Source organism: Tursiops truncatus, chromosome 8, assembly GCF_011762595.2.
Source record: "Tursiops truncatus isolate mTurTru1 chromosome 8, mTurTru1.mat.Y, whole genome shotgun sequence".
Lineage (NCBI taxonomy): Eukaryota > Metazoa > Chordata > Mammalia > Artiodactyla > Delphinidae > Tursiops > Tursiops truncatus.
Window position 1 is genome coordinate 103,435,274 of NC_047041.1, and position 17,138 is coordinate 103,452,411.

A 17,138-nucleotide genomic window follows, 5' to 3' on the forward strand; every position below is an offset into this window, starting at 1 on the left:
CCTATCAACAGATGAATGGATAAAGAAGATGTGGTACATATATACAATGGAATATTACTCAGCCATAAAAAGGAACGAATTTGGGTCATTTGTAGAGACGTGGATGGACCTAGAGACTGTCATACAGAGTGAAGTAAGTCAGAAAGAGAAAAACAAATATCGTATATTAATGCATATATGTGGAACCTAGCAAACGGTACAGATGAACCGGTTTGCAGAGCAGAAATTGAGACACAGATGTAGAGAACAAATGTATGGACACCAAGCGGGGAAAGCAGTGGGGGGTCGGGGGTGGTGGTGTGATGAATTGGGAGATTGGGATTGACGTGTATACACTGATGTTTATAAAATGGATGACTAATAGGACAACAAATAAATAAATAAACATTTTTTAAAAATCATGGAATTAAAAAAAAAGAATCCTTCCTGGTCCCCCCTCCACCTCCACCAACTGCCTGGCCCTACGCCAGTCCCCAACCTCTTGTGATGGTTGCCATGGTCGCTGCCCACTTGCTCACCTGCCTGCCTTCCTCCACCCTCCTCCACTGGACTCGGCTGAAGCCGCCCTCATGAGGCTACCTGGGACGTCCTGGGACAAGTGGCCACCACTCCTTTGTTCCTTTCTTGCCTGGGTGACAGGGTTGTCCACTCCTTCTCGAAACAGTCTCTTTTCTCGGACTCTCTTGGCGGAAGAAGCCGCGCTTTCTCTCTCCTTCTCTGGGAGGCCAGGTTGGTCTCCTCTGTCTCTTCCTCCCCTCCTGCCCCTGGCTGTCTCTGCGCTGGTGGCTCCTGATTTTTCTCTCCTTGGGGACCTTCCTGAACTTCAGATTCATATCCTATGTCCTTCTGACACCTAACAGACATCTCAGCCTCAGGACATCCATAGAAGAACTCTATTTCCTGCCCGTTCCTACCCCCAAGTCCTCCCACATCCCCCCATCAGGAGGCAGGGAAGCCTCCATGTAAGAGTGTGGAAACCGGGGTGGCATCCCTGGATATGAATCGGGATCTGCCCCCTGCCAGCTGTGTGAAGCGGGGCAGGATCACACATCCACCGGGCCTCAGCGTACCCTCTGTGGTGGGGGGTGCGGAATGGTCAGGAGAGCGCTATCTCACAGGGTCATAGTCAGCATGAAATGAGTTAACGCGTAAGGAGCCATGGTTCACTGCTCCCCACCTCCCAGGAAATGACATCACCAGCATCCCAGGTCATCAAGCCAAAAACACAGGGGTCATCCCGGCTTCTGCTCTGTGCGTGTGGGATGTGTGTAAAGAAACAGTGGCAGTCCTGCTGACTCAGCTTCCAAAACCTGTCCCCAAGTTCATGGGCTTCTCTCCATCTGTGAGCACACCCTGGTCCAGGCCATGTCATCACTCCCCTGGGCAGCGGAGCAGCTTCCCAGCCTCCCATACACGCTGCCGCCAATCTACCACTCCCTCCACAGGTTGCAACCAGAGCGATCTTTCACTTAAGAGAGTTAAATCAAACTCTACTGTCCTCCTTTCCCTTCTTCTAACATTTTATCATGGAAACTGCCAGACATACATAAACACAGAGGGGGTCGGATGACCTGCAATGAACTTACATGCATCTTCCATATTCAGCAATACGACGATGAGTCTTCCCTCCACACACCCCCCAAGCTCCCCTCCTGCACCCCAGACAGCACATCACCTCATCTGTACAAACTCCACTCGACAAAGTAAATTTTTTTTTGGCCACGTAGTTCCCCTACCAGGGAATGAACCCAGGCCGGCAGTGAAAGCCCTGTGTCCTAACCTCTGGACCACCAGGGAATTCCCAGCACAGTAATATCTAACCCCCAAATCAGATGATGTTATTCCTTTGCCCAAACCCCTCCTGGGCCCCTACCTCCTCACCCTGGCCTTGACCCCAACCTGTCCCCTCCCCTCTCCCCCTCGCCCCTCTGTTCCCCGTGTGGGGCTCTGTGTTCATGGTCTCTCTACCTGGAACCCCCATTTCCCTGACTTTGCATGAATGCCTCCCACTGGCCCCATGTGTTCTCAGCTCCCCTGTTTGGATTTCTTCCCTAATCGCAGCGAGAAGCCAGTGGAGGGATCTAGGCAGGAGGGCACGGTGATCTGGCTTCGGTGTGTGGGACGAGCTATGGGTGGGATGGGGGAGCAGGAAGGCCGGGGTCTGAGATCATTAAATGAGATGAGCCATAAGGCAATCAAGCCACGACATAGCAAGTGCTCAAAAAATATTAGCTCTCATAAGTGCCCGTGCTGGATAAACCTTGGTCCCCTGCTTCTGAAGCAGAGTTGTAGGAAGAAAAATCGTGTCCGAGTGTGAATGTGCTTGCCCCAAGCAACCCAGTTGGTGGGGTTCTGGGGCTGTGCGCTCCCTGGACTCCTGGCTTCCTCCAGTGGGGAGATAGTTACAGGCACAAATGACATAATTCCACGGAGAACATTCCTTGCCAACGTAAAAGAGACCCGGTCTAGGAGCAGTGAGTGGGTGAGTTCTTCCAGGGTGGGGGGACCAGGAAGGCGCCCCAATGCCAAGAGAGCCGGGCTGGAGGGAGTCCCCCGACCCCGGGCAAAGTTGGGGCGTGGGTGGGGTGGGTGCAGCTGGCTGGAGGGGGACCCAGCGTCTCCAGCCAGGGCCAGCACCCCGGGTGAAGGAGGGAGCCTCGGCCGCCAGGGGGAGCCCGTGGACTTCGCTGGCCTGAGGACGCGGGGCTGCCCCCAGAGGAAACAGCCTCTGCGAGGTAGCCAATATTTGACTACAGACAGGCAGACCGACCAAGAGTGAATCCTGTCCTGCCACTCGCTGGGAGGGTGACCTTGGGCAAGTGACTTGGCTACCCCGTGCCTCGGTTTCCTCGCTGTGAAGGGAAGAAAGCCCCAACTGGAACCAAACCCCGAAACTGGCTCACTTGACCTTGACCTCCTGGCACCTTCCCCTCGGACTCTCATCCGCTGAACAGGGACGCTGCTCCTCCCACGTGCCGGTGTTGCTCTGTGCACTGAACCAGCCACAGCCCCTGTCGCTGGAGCAAAGAGCCGGGGGAAAGAGGCTCTGAGCACCCCCTTGCCAGAGGCCACCCCCTCGCCCCCCAGCATCCCAGGTGGGTCAGGTGCCCCCGCGTGCCTCCTCTTTCCTTCCTCATCGCTTCTCACTCTCGCGCACCACATGGCGAGCGGCGGAGGAGCTGGGGGACAGCTTCACGTCTGAATCCCCAGTTCGTTGGCGAACAGCTAGTGTGGAACGGGTCTGATGAGCTGAGTCTGAATGGGACTTTCCCCCCTGGCCCCTGCAGGCTGGTGGCTTCCAAGGCAGGGGATGGCCTGGGGCTCAGACGTGCATCTCCCCTAGATTGGTTTATTTTATTTTTTATTTTCTGGCCGCACTGCGTGGCATGTGGGATCTTAGTTCCCCAACCAGGATCGAACCCGGGCCCCCCGCATTGGAAGCACGGAGTCTTAACCACTGGACTGCCAGGAAAGTCGAGCCCCTCTTGCTCTGGACAGGCCTGCATGGAGGGGCCCTCTGTGCTCCCCACCTCCTATGAGCTTTCTCGAGGTTGGCTCCTCCCCTCAGTCTCCGCTCAGCCAGACGCACTGGAAGGTTTGCCTGGAACGCCTGGTATGGCAGCTTGGTCTTTATCCGGGAAGGGCTGCTGGCAGGGAAAGGTGTGGTCAAGTTTGTATCTTGAGGGGGCCCTGGCTGCAGGGTGGAAGACAGCTGGGTCGGAGCTGGCAGGTGGTGGAGGGGCCCCAGGCAGGACAGCAGGAAGGACTCTGGCCGGGGAGAGGCCCATGCACAGGAACTTGGGATGGTCCGTCGGCCTCAAGGATGAAGCCCAGGTCTCCAGCTCCCGTAAGCAGTGACGCCACTGGTTTTAGGAAGAGCCCTGAGGGCTGAGGCTGAGCTTGGCCTCGCGTGTTACGAATCTGTGGCCCATCATGGAGCCAAAATGACTGTGGATGGTTGGAATAGGACCGCTAAGGAGGGAGGGGGTGGGGTGGAGAGCACAACCGATTCTTGGGAGGAAAGGACTTGGAGTCCTGGCTGGGGCAGAGGGACAGGCAGGCCCCGTGACACTCCACACCCCCATTCCTTGGAGGTAGGAGTGCCAGGCAGAGGCCCCTGGTCACAGGCTAAGGATGAAAGCCAGCCCTGCGGGTTGCCCCTTGTCCTACCCCCCGGAGAGGAACAAGCCACCCAGTGTTCCATGGCTCACGGGCGTCTAAGGCTCTGTCTCTATCGGGTGAGACCCCACCAGCCAGGGTGTGGAGCCTGCCCTTGACAGGCGGCTGGGGTGATGCTGGCAGAGGAAAAGGGCACCCCCTAAATCCCCCCGATTCTCCACTCTGTGCAGAGCTGCCTGATCCGGGCAGCAGGTGGCCGCTCAGACTCAAGGACAACAGAGCTGCAGCCTGGCCTGGAGCTCCGGTCAGTGAGGTTGACACCTTCTCAGCCACAGTCAGCGCCATTACCTGTGATCACACGGCAGATGGGCCCAGGTGGACGATGGGTCGGCTAGGGCAGGGAGAAACACAGGTGCACAGGCTGCTTGGAGCCTAGCTGTCAGGACACACAGCATAGCTGTTGGGGAGGGAAAGGGGTCTGCTGGGCCCCGTGAACCAACCAGTGAGAAAAGATGGGCTGGGGAAACCCGGGATGGAGCTAGAAAACGGGTGAGGACTGTTCCCATCCCTCCTCCCTTCTCTCATAAGTTATTTCAAATGGTTTGGGAGTTCACTACCATCGTCTTTTATTATGCGCCATTTGAAATTCCTTTTGGAGGCGGCAGAATTTCAATAAGAGGAAGTGGACACGCAGGCCTGGCTCAGGAGATTTCTGTGATGGGGAAACTGGAGTCTCCAGGTAGAACGGTCTCCTCCTCAGGGTTCAGAGTAGTTGAGAAAGCAAGAGTCAACTCCCCACCTGGAATCGCTCCAGGCAGCATGCCCCTGGGGGCCGTGACAGACAGACAGTCTCCCCATCGCCCAGGTAAAGCGGCTGAGTCCACAACACGCCACACTTGCTCCGGGTCACACGGCTGGTGGCTGCATACCTGGCCTGGGAACGCAGCCTCACGTGCTGCCCGCCAGCTCTCTTGCCTCCCTCTGGCTGGTGAGCAGATGAAGCTAGAATGCCAAGTGCAGCCCCGGCGGCTGTAAAACAAAATAGTTAAGGAAAGAGCTGGACTCTGGCCCTCAGTGGGTAAGTTAGGTCTCCTCTGCCTCAGTGGCCCCGCCTTTAAAATGGGGATCAGAGCCCTGATCTCCTGGGGCGGGGGTGAGGGCTGAATGAGTTTCGTGCATGAAACACAAGGACAGCGTGTGACACAGGACAAGCACAGTGTGGGCGCTGAGGGCTGTTGGGGACATGAGGCCTGGCACCGGGGCAATCGTGCTGCTGAGGAGAGGGCCCTGGGCTCACTCGGGCCTAGCGCTCCCCTGGGTCCCGGGGTGACCTGGAGCGAGGCGCTAGTAATGACTCTCCCACGGCACCAGCTTATTGGGTTTCCGCTCGGCCAGGGCCCACCATGAGCTGTGCGGGGTCACCTAGAGCCTGGTCTGGGCAGGTCCTGCCGACCTGGCCACGTTGTGTAGCTCAGGTGTGGTTTACATGTTGCATTCGGCTCTCGTGCCCAAACCAGGCTTCACGCGTCCGCCACTTCACAGTGCTGAAAAAGGAGGGTTAGAGGAAGGGGCCCCACCTCCACGCGGTGCCAGAGACCCTCAAAGGCTGGGGCTCCTCCCACCCAGGTTGGGGCAGGTTTGGGCCTAAGAGTGAAGCCCAGGAGAGCAGCACAGACACAGCAGATGGCCAGGGCCTCGTATTACATTCAACGTTTACAAGAACACACCCTGTCACATGCATCTCGAAAAGGCTCCCCGGCCACCATGGGCGGGGGGCGGGGGCGGGCAGGACGCAGCCCACACAAACGGGGAGACAGGGTCTGAGTGGAAAGGGTCATTGCTTTAATTCAGGTCGGGACCCACCCCGGGGCCGCCCACCCCACCCCAAGGCAGAATCACTGCCTGCTCGTGATCGTTACAAAAATAAATATGAAAAAAGCAGCAACTCTTTAGTGATCGTGGAATTAATCGGACAACGATTAAATGTGTTTAAGCGACTGGCACGTCTCCTAAATTGCACCAAAAGAATCTGGAAGCACTTGGTTTGGCCACAGAGGCAACACGGAAGGAGGGGAAGGGCTCAGCCCAGGCCCGGCCAAGCGCCCTCCCCTCACATCTCTGAGTCGGCGTACATGCCGTTGATGAGATAATCCACCTGCGTGTAGTCCTTCCTCTTGTAGCTCTCGTAGGCCTGCAGGGCAAACAGAACCAGGACTGTGATGAAGAGGGTGACCCCCAGCAGGAGCACTGCCAGGAGGAAACTTCTGTTCACCGGGGACTGGGCCAGGGGCTCGCTGGAGACCACCAGGTACCGGCCTTGGGTGCTGAGCTGACACGCGTCCGTGGCTGGCACCTTGGAGTCCCCTGAGCTCCCAGGGGTCGGCCCCACGGAAGCAGTGCCAGGCGCGGCTTCAGGCTCGCCCTGCTCCGGCGTCTGAGTGGTGCCTGGCCCCGCGGCCCCCGGCATGGATGTGACGGGGCTGGGCTGCGTTGGGGGGGCCGGGCTGGAGTGAGGGGCAGATGCTGGCGCTGTGCTGGCAGCCGGCTGGGGGGCCTTGGTCGTGGTCCCCACTGTCATGGATGCGGAAGCCGAAGAGGGGGAGGCGGGTTCTGGGGTTGTGTTGAGGAGGGTGGGCGCAGGCCTACTTGCCGTGTCAGCCGCAGTCCGGGCCGTCGGCGCCTGGACGGTGGGGCCCTGTGTGGACGCGTTAAGTGTTTGGGGACTCAGGGGCACCGTGGGGCTGGCTGTGGCATGGCCGGGGGTGTGCCCGGGACGACCGTGCGAGTCCAAGGGGCCGCTTACGCTTGCCAGGGCTGCAGCAGCTGTGGGAGCACCCGTGGCCGGCGTGGGTGTTGTGTGCGTCGCTGGCCCAGACAGTGTGCCGCTGCCAGGCGCCCGTGTGTGGGGTGAGGACGGGGTCCGCCGGTCAGACGCCGGGACAGGCGGCGTGGGCACCCCGGAGGTGGCTCCGTCAGGGGTCCCTTCTGCCGTCGCTGACGCGCCTGCCTCTGTCCTGTGCATTGTCCCTGCTGTGACCGCAGGAGAGGTGGGGTCGCCTCCCCAAGTCCCTCTGGTCAACGTGATGGGAGAAGGTGTCACCGAGCTCATTCTTGCAGACATTTCATTCAAGACTCTCGTAACGGTTTCCATGGATGAGTTTTGTTCTGAATTCTCCAGCGTCTTGTTGAGGACTGAGTACCCTTAGGGTCAGAAAAGGGAGGAAAAGATACGATCACCTTCAACCCTGTGCAGGTGGATCATTCAGAGACTGCCTTAATTTCCGGCCCGTGGGGCTGGCCGGGGAGGCTGTGTGGTGCCTTGCTTCTTAGCCCGGCAAACACGTTTCCCTCTCATCTCCTCCCTGCACACATCTGGCCGGCAGCCCATCACAGAGGCGCTCAGCACTTTGATTTAAAATCTCCTTTGTGCTCTCTGAACCCCAAGCCCATGAAAGGCTTCAGAGCTTCATTTTTTTTTTTTTGCGGTACGCGGGCCTCTCACTGCTGTGGCCCCTCCCATTGCGGAGCACAGACTCTGGACGCCCAGGCTCAGCGGCCATGGCTCATGGGCCCAGCCGCTCCGCGGCACGTGGGATCCTCCCGGACCGGGGCACGAACCCGCGTCCCCTGTATCTGCAGGTGGACTCTCAACCACTGCGCCACCAGGGAAGCCCCCAGAGCTTCATTTTTTGATCCAGTTCTCAAAATATCATCATCTCTCACATTACAGGTGTGATTCGCCATTAAAAAAACCTATCCAACACACACCCAGGTTTACACAGCAGATAAACCGTTGCCCAGATATTCACACCATGCAAGAATTCTTGGCTTTATGATTGGATTCAAAGCAGGATTCCTGGAGAAGAACAGTGTCTGGCACAGAGGAGAAGCGCCACTAAATATGTGACGTGTGGATCGACAAACTCCCCAATAAAGACGAGGTTTATGGAAGGAATGACATTTTGCAAGGCCAAGTAAGTCACCCTCTCAAGGCTCAGAGGCCAGGTCCCATGTTGGCCCAACAGGCCTTTGCAGCCCAGCCCCCGGGAGCTGCAGGGCCCCTGCAGGCCCGTCCAGCAGTCACACGGCTTTCTCACTTACGTGGATGCGGGGCTGTCAGGTGGCTTTCAGATAAGGACCAAGAGGAAACCCAGATGAGCACGAGGGCTGTCCACATCTTGCAGGTGAGCTGGCAGCAAGGCTGGGCGGTGCCCGAGGCCCCCAGCCTGCCGTTCCTCAGGCTGCTGACAGTTCCCTGCTGCTTGGCCGAGGAACCTAAGGTCAGGAAGGGAGGCATCTGGTCAGTGACACACGGGGCACAGGCCTGGCAACGCGCCGGCTGTGGAGTGCTCCGAGAGGTCCCAGGGTGCAAACCCAGCCAGATGTTTCCCCTGGGGCCTGGCATTCAGGAAGAGCATTCAGGAAGAGTGTCTCAGTCACGTGTTCAGGGATCCGCCCAGTGCCTGTTCCGACGGGTTTATAGCACTTCTTAACCCAGTCTCACTATGTGTCTTACTATCCCAGCTCAGAGTTCAGAGTATGAAAGAGCAGCAGAGAGGGGCGCCAAGACTTCCTCCTCAGCTTCTCTGTGGCCTCTGCAGGGCCCAGAGCACTTCTCTGCACCCGTGACAGCTGACCACATGGAAAGATTCCACTTAGCCAGCCAGCCACCACCCATCACCCATCCACTGCCCATCACCCACCCATCCATCCATTCACCCATCCATCACCCATCCACCCATCATCCACCCATCCACCATCCACCCATGACCCACCCACTGCCCATCACCCATCCACCCATCACTCATCCATTCATCCATCCACCCATCACCCACCCATCCATCCATCCACCCATCTATTACCCATCACCCACCCATCCATCCATCCACCCATCACCCACCCATCCATCCATCCATACACCCATCCACCACCCATCATCCACCCACCCATCCATCCACCACCCATCACCCATCCACCAGCCATCACCCATCCATTCATCCATCCACCCATCACCCACCCATCCATCCACCCACCCATCCATTACCCATCCACCCATCACCCACCCATCACCCATCCACCCATCCACCGCCCATCACCCATCCACTCATCACCCATCCACCACCCATCACCCATCCACCGCCCGTCTCCCATCCACCCATCACCCATCCACCACCCATCACCCATCCACCCATCCACCGCCCATCACCCATCCACCCACCACCCATCACCCATCCACCCATCACCCATCCACTCATCACCCATCCACCACCCATCACCCATCCACCGCCCATCACCCATCCACCCATCACCCATCCACCGCCCATCACCCATCCCTTCGTCCAATACTCCCCGAGTGCCTGCTCATGCGCCAGACAGTACACTCAGGACAGAAAGATGAGAGCCGCACAGCCTCCTCCTCCAGGGAGCCTGCCTCCAACGGGAGACACAGAAGAGAGGTCAGTGCAGGCTGGTGCCAGTGTAGAGGGACTAAGTGTCGGGAAACAGGGAGGAGATGGCACCTGGGAGGCTGCGAAGGGTCAGGTGGAGGCTGGTCCTCTGTGCAGAGGCCCCAGAGGTGGGTGGGACGGGACAGGGTGCTGCAGGGCCCACGAGGCACGGAATTCAGCTGGTGGGGGGTGGAGGCGGGGGCCAGGGAAGGTACCCTGGCTAGTAACACCTGGGCCACGTTCTGAAAGACGGTTGGGATCCACCTGGTGGGAAAGGGGTGGGGGGGCAAGTGGCAGGAGCAGCAGGTGATGACAGCAGGGCCAGAGGCCTGGGGACAGCGCAGTGAGACCTGGGCTTAAACAAGAGAGAGAGAGGCCACCACGGGGCAGTTTGGATTTTGGTGTGGGGGGAGGCAAGCCCATGCAGGCCCGAGGCAGGGGTGTGACAAGCGAGGCGTTCTGGCAAGGGGCAGCTGGGGTGGCGATGCAGGGGGCAAGGCCTGTGAAGGCTGAGAGACTCAGTAAGGGCGTTCCACAGCAGGGGACAGAGGGTGGGCTAAGTGGACCTGGTCACAGAAGCCCTGGTCTCCGAGGGTTACGGTGCAACTGCAGAAACTTACAGAGACGCCACGGCAGGTGAGCCTCAACAGGATTGGCTTCCCGAGCACACAGCGGGGTCTCCCCACTCACCCCAGGTCTCTCCCACATGCTGGCAGGCTCAGGTCCCTCACCACAGGGGAACCGAGGGGGCAGGTGGTCTCAAGTGCCCCATCACTTCATGCCCTGCCGGTCCTGGGTGCGCCCTGATCCTGTTCTCAGCCCCACCCAACTGCCGGAGTCCCACGTGGCCGCCTGCGAGGCCCAGGTCCCCTCGGACAACAGCCCAGTCACGTGCAACGAGGGCTAGTCCTGAGACTCAAACTCGACGTGGGCACAGGGCAAGCAGAGCACAGTCTGCTGGGAGCCTGAGGGCTGGCGACTCCCGGGGGTGCCTCCACAGTCAGTCCTGCCTGAAGATGTCCTAGGCCCTCGGCCTTTCCCCTGGCCCTCATGGCGAAGCCCTTGGGTTCCACAGAATGTCTTGGAAGGGAGCCTTCAGGTCACCCTGAACGAAACGTGCTGATGGACTCCTCGCCTTGGCACGGACGCTAACTGCTGCTCTCCACGGCCCTGCGGCCAGGCTGCCCTCCCGTGGAGCAGGGCAGGCTCACTGGCTTCCCAGCAGCCCCAAGGGTCACCTTCAAGCGTCCCCATCCTGGGCCTGCTCCATCTGCCTATGCCACAGCTGCCAGAAAGATCTCTGTAACCCACAAAGCTGACGCTGCCTCCAGTGCTTAAGCCCCCTGCTCTCCCAGGATAACGCCTAAGCTCCTTAACACGGCGAGGCCGCCTTCAAAGGCTGCCCCACGGCCTCTCCCCTGCGAGCCCACCCTCGCCAGACACGTGAAATACCGGCAGTTCCTGGCCCAGCCCGGCCCCCTCGAGGAGCACTTCCAGCCCTGCTGGCGGCCACGCGAAAGCAGTCCCCGTGCGGCATAAAGGGGCATCTAGAGGTGGCTTTCTTTCTCCTGTGAGCAGCGGGGGCTCTTGCAAAGTGGCCCCACGACTGGAAAAACCCTTTCGAGCACAAACTCTGCTGGAAGGCTGGGCACTCCCCTCCCCCATGCTTCTAATCCCTTCGTGAGAGTCACTAACTTTAGTTTAGCTTCATGGCGCGCTCTCCCGCCAAAACTGTCCAGAAGAGCTCCTGGTGTCTTACAGGTTTAAGAAGGTTCCCCAGCCCTACAAACCACAGATTTGCATCTGTTTTCTCCAGAGCAAAAGGCATTCTTTGTTCTGACTGAAACAGAGGGGGTGGGGTGGGGAGAGAAGAAACAGACCAATGTCATGAGGGGGAAGGACTGAACCAGGGAGGTTTCAGGCACAGAGAGCTCCCACTCCCCCCACATTAGCTGAAGTAAATGCAGCTGGGCTCTTCGTAAATAAGTGTATTTAAACGACTCTCTCTTTGGCCAGTCACGTCCACTGAATGCATTAAAAATGCCACCACTGAGCCCAACATGCTCCCCAAGTCTGAGCCCTGGATCTGACAGGGGCTTCCAGAATGCACCCCAGGCTTTCCACTGCCACCTCACTACAAACCTGCGGAGCAGAGTCAGGAAACTTTTTCCTATCGAGAGCTAGACAGCAGATATTTTAGATTTTTGTGGGCCATACGGTCTGTCTTAGCTACTCAAGTCTGCGAAAGCAGTCATGGACCATAGGTATGTGATGGGTGTGGCTGGGTCCCGATAAAACTTTATTTACAAAAACAGGCAGCGGGCACAGACGTGGCCCACAGGCCACAGTTTGCCACCCCCGCCTCTGGCGCTTCAGAGCTGATGCTCCAGCTAAGGCAGGAGGAACTGATTCAAGGGCCTGAATGGGTTTCCGCCTTCCCGTCCAGTCCCTCATCCTGGAACAGACACGGGCCGTCCCATTTTTGGTCCAGGGACAGACTCTAGTCGGTCTCCTCCCAGGGCCCCTTCTGCTAGGAGGCGCCCCCTCCGCACCCCGCATCAGTGAGATGCAGCACCCCTGCCCGTGCAGTGAGGGGCTCCCATAGTATCGTGGTCTCATGACACGAGGCCCAGAGAGAACCTCACAGAAACAGAAGACGGCCCAGAGGACCACACGGTTCCCATACCTGCCTGGGGACCCCCCACCAGGGCCACCCAAGAAGGCAGAAGCTCTGACGGCGAAATGCCACAGACCGGGCCTCCTGCACACTGGACGGCTTGGCCCTCTGAGGTTCGCTGTCTTTCCTTTGCCCACCCTGTCCCTGCAAAGCCCCCTCGGGGCCCTTTTCGGGCTCACTGTCCTGTCACTGAGCAGGTGGCCCTGCCCGCAGGGCTTTGGACACTCACGAGAGGCAGCTGCTCGGGGCGTGTGCCCAGGCTGGGCCATCTTCCTCGGGGGGCTGAGGGCTTGACACTGTGCGCTTGTCGGGCGAGGTTTGGCTCTGCAGGAGGCGAGGACGGCTTTGAAGGGCACTCCCAGGCCATGGCACGCTTTGTGGCACACGTGGGATCCAGGCAGATGCTCCACTCTGGTAGAAGATGCATCTACGGTTTGAAAAAGAATAAACGCTCCTTAGGAAAAGCACAGGGGAAAAATCCAGTGAGGAGGGAGGCATTTTTCTAGTGTAAACTCAGGAGGAGATGAAAGAAACTCAGCACCTCCTAGAGTGGCAGATATGTGTAGGTGGTGATGCCTGAGAACCACCACGGACGGGCCTGGTCTCTATCACACACGCCCATGTGCACACACAGCAACACACACGCATATGTGCAAAGGTACACGTGCGTATGCATGCGGTCACACGCGCACACACGCGCACACACGCACTCGTATCCATGTGCACATGGCAACACCTGCGTGCACGCTGCCATGTGTGTACACGTGCAATCATACACATGCACGTGTGCAGTTACACACATGAGGTGAGCGTGTGCATGGAGCATCTCTCTAAAGCTATCTCAGGAAACTCCACTGGTCGCTCAGGAGACCTCTGCTGGATGCCATCACTGTCTTCCCTCAGCCAGCGGGGCTGGTGATCACTCCCACAGAGACAGGAATTGGCCGCTGTGCGGAGTGAAGCACAGGCCCTCGTGCTGTCACTTCATCTCTCTGGTATGGTCCTGACTCCGCTTTCCAACAGCGTATTCTAAATGTCAAGATTCCCACGTGGGGGCCTGTGCTAATCTGACTCACAACGGACAAAGCATTAACAAGACTCAGAATCATAGTCTCCCCTGAAAAGGCTTTAGTGAGCCTTAAATGAGGGTCTGGCCAGTTATCCTCATGATCTGGTGCAGAGTGACTGGGCAGATCACGGTCTCAGAAAGAAGAGACCCCTGTGCAGGAAGGGAATAAGCAAGAAGGACTAAGTGTTGAGTAGGAGAGCAGGGCAGGTGGAAAGACAGGAGGTTAGGCTGGTGCTGGGAGTTCCCATTTTCAGGGGTCAGCCCCTCACAAGTTCTGCAGGGAAGGGGCAGCACCCCACTAGCCAGGCAACCCTGTATTAGAAAGGCACCCTCAGAATGTGGCTCTGGGTGCCTACTTCATGACCTTCTCTGGTCCTTGACTTTGTGCTACCTCTCAACATCTCCCATTTCCAATTTCTTATGTTCCCAACCTTGGCTTTACTTTTAACTTCTATGAAACCGTTTGTTATATGCAGGGTGCTGTGTGCAAGTTACCTGATATCAGACTCCAAATTGCTTAATTCCTTTTTCTGGATTACAATTCTCCAAATTGCTTAATTCCTTTTTCTGGATTACAATTCTCCAAATTGCTTAATTCCTTTTTTCCTGGGCTCAACACAAGTGTTGCCAGCCACATTCCATCACACTAGTAACTTATTTATCAGCGGCAACGTGGTCCCAGTCCCTGCACCAAGCTGGAGAAACTATACATACAGAGGGACAGGAATTGCGGAAGCAAGTACAGGGCAAACCACAGATACCTGCCCTGACACGTCACCTGGCTGAACTTTGGTATCGCGACACAGACTTGTGGGTTTGTGTATACAGACATTGTCCTGTGGTCCAAAGGAAGTGTCTCTGTAGCAGATGGGAACCCAGAGCACTGGAGAGCATCTTAACTACATCGCTTCCTTCCAGGTTTTTGGAATTTTTGGTATCAGGCTAAATGCTGATCAAGAGGCTAGTTTTTGCTGGCAGTCTGGGTAGATTTGACATTCCTTTGTCCATTAGGCAAGTCTGGCATATAAGCAGAACATCTGTATTGAAATTTTAGAGATGCTTCCTCCAGGGAGAAAAAAAAAACAACAACATTATTAAAGGCAGATTTCTAAGTAGATATTCATGTCTTATGGCAAACCATGGATTCCTCATACTAGCCTAACAGCTAATTCCACACACTAACTAGCCACCCGGACTCACCTGGAGGAGGCGAGCAGGTAGATGCAAATGAACAACACCCTCCCAGGTGGAGCGGGCTTGGGGGAGGCCTGGGTCGCCTGAAGGGCCAACTCTTTCTTTGAGGGTAACTCTTCCTGGGGCCCAGCCTTGGCCGGGCAGGACCCTTTAGCTCCCCACCCATCCGGGAGTGTCCCAACTTCCCTCTCCTCCGCTCCCAAACTGGAGCGACCCGGGTCTCTTCTCTGGTTTGGGATCCCCTTAAGCCCTCCTCCTGTCTCCCGCCTCTTGGGCTCCCATCCATGCTCCTTCCGAGTCTGGGCCCCCAACTGACTCCTTCCGTTCTTTCCTCTCCTCCAATTCCTCACCTCCAGTCGTCACCAGCTTGCATTCTATGTCCCCATTCATCTTTTCTCTTGTCCCGCTCCTCTGCTTCTCGTGGCCCCATGCCCCCTCCTCTGCCTCTCGTGCTCCCATGCACCCCTCCTCCTGTCTCCACCTCCCTCTCTCAGCCCCAAGCCGGCTCAGGCAGCCTTGACAACAGCTCCACGGACAACAGCGAGGGCCCCTTACCCGGGCGTGGCAGGCCTGCGGCGGCCCGGAGGCCCTCGGGCGGCGGGGAAGCGGCCGCCGTCCGGCGTGCGGACGTGGCCGGCACCGGAGCAGCGCGACCGCAAGCCAAGACTGCTCAGGGCAGCCGCCCCAGCTCTGGCCCCTCCCGAACCGCCCCGGAGGTGACGTCACGGGAGGGCGGGCCCTGGCGGGCGGGGCAGCGTCGGCCGAAGCCGGGAGCCGCCCAGCGGCTCCAGGCGCTGCAGGAGGCGAGCCGGAAGCGAGGGGCGTGGCTGTACCCAGGGCCCCGCCCACCGCGGAGGGGTCCGGCTACGTCTGGAGAGGGGCTGGAAGCGGCTATTTCGGGCAGGTCTCTGCCGGAAGTGGTGGTTCCTCGTGCTCGTCTCACAGTCTGTGGACACTACCCTGTAGCGACCGAGGTACCGGGGCTGGGTGATCTCAGACCTACCCCGACGGCGTGACCCTGCCACATGCCCTCCCTCATCCCTCCGACTTTATCCAACCGGGGGGCGGGGGGGCCTGCGCTGGGAGTAAGCCATAGTCGGGATGGCCGCCAGCGTGTTTTGAGTGCTTACTCGTGCCAAGACCTGGGCTTGGTTGGGTGATTTAACTCTGCAATAGCACTGTGACGCGCTTCGCACCCGTTTTACAGATGCTGAAACTGAGGCTCACAGAATGTTTCTTAATTGTGAGATGTGAATAACAGTGGGGCAAAACGGAGTATAGAGGAAAGCGAATGGGACTTGACCTTCATTAGGTATAGGCTTTGGGGGCCTTCCTTAGTGGTCCAGTGGTTAAGAATCTGCCTTCCAATGCAGGGGAACTCGGGTTCGTCCGTGGTAGGGGAACTAAGATCCCACATGCCGCAGGGCAACTAAGCTGGCAGGCTCTAGAGTCGGAGCGCCACAACTAGAGAGAAGACGGCGGGCTGCAAGGAAGGATTCCTCATGCCACAAGGAAGATCCCGGATACCGCAACCTGACGCAGCCAAATAAATAAATAAATATTAAAAAAAAAAAGAAAGCGTGTATTAAAAAGCAACAACAACAAAAAAGAAATAGGCTTTGAGGGGAAGGAGGGGGATGGACTGGGAGTTTGGGGTTGGTAGATGCAAACTATTACATTTAGAATGGATAAACAACAAGGTCCTACTGTAAGCACAGGGAACTATATCCAATCTCCTGGGATAAACCATAATGGAAAAGAATATTTTAAAAAGTATATATATGTATAACTGAGTCACTTCCCTGTACAGCAGAGATTTGCACGTTGTAAATCAACTATACTTCAATTTAAAATATCAATAAAAAAAGAAGAAAAAGAAATAGGCTTTGTAAGTTACTAGTTTTGTGACCGTATCCCAGTCTGTGTAAGACCTTCTCAAGTTCCCCCTAATCCGAACCAAAGCCTGTCTGTGAAAGACAATCTCAATGGGAATAAACCAAAAGGCTTTATTTTCAGACAGTTTTATAACGTGTCTTGGGTTATCAATGGAAAAAAAAAAAGTTGCCTGCCCCATCGTAAACAGAGAAGGTTGTAGTCATCAAGCCATCACATTACAGCCCTCCAGTGGGGAGCCCTGAGGGAACTCAGGATAGAAACTGGGTCCACCCCCCAACCCCGAATCCCCTCCCACCCCTCCACCCCCTGCAATATAGCAGTCTGCTGCTGCAACCACCCCAGACAGTGTGCCCTGAGGGGACTCGGTTGAGATAGCACAAGATACTGGCCCCACATAGCTAAGGTGCATATCAACGGAATGATTTCAGTAAGCCTAGACTCTTGCATCTTCCCATATATAGAAAAGCGCTAAATTCCTTAACTTGAGATATCTGGTTTTCTTTAATTAACAGTAATCTTTTGATGTTCTGACTCCCTGGTCTTTGTTGCTAAAACTCCTAATGTATCCTGGCTCTTCCCTTACCTCTTCGGAGCAGCCTCTCAGAGTTATCTGAGATGCTGTGTCCCGGGCTTAAGTCCTCAGTTTTATCTGCCAAATAAAACATAATTCTCAACTTTTAGGTTGTGTGTTTTTTTATGTCAACAGGGTCCTGGGCTAAGAAACTAAACCAGACAC

The 17,138-nt window shown here is 56.9% G+C and overlaps 1 protein-coding gene across 5 annotated transcripts; it reads right to left on the reverse strand.

The window, feature by feature from the left end:
• Window positions 1-5,944: 5,944 nt before the first annotated feature.
• On the reverse strand, window positions 5,945-15,214 carry C8H11orf24 (chromosome 8 C11orf24 homolog). 5 transcript variants are annotated; one of them, XM_033861309.2, is made up of 4 exons: window positions 15,062-15,214; window positions 12,473-12,670; window positions 8,221-8,394; window positions 5,945-7,320 (listed from the first exon to the last, which is right to left on the reverse strand). In XM_033861309.2, exons 2-4 carry the CDS (start codon window positions 12,510-12,512, stop codon window positions 6,230-6,232), a joined length of 1,305 nt encoding a protein of 434 aa, XP_033717200.1. In that variant the 5' UTR covers window positions 12,513-12,670; window positions 15,062-15,214; the 3' UTR covers window positions 5,945-6,229. The 5 variants fall into 5 exon arrangements, with proteins under 5 accessions (XP_033717200.1, XP_033717198.1, XP_073665378.1 ...); XM_033861307.2 differs by having other exon boundaries at window positions 12,473-14,375; window positions 15,062-15,207; XM_073809277.1 differs by having other exon boundaries at window positions 12,473-14,371; window positions 15,062-15,206.
• Between the last annotated feature and the right edge of the window lie 1,924 nt (window positions 15,215-17,138).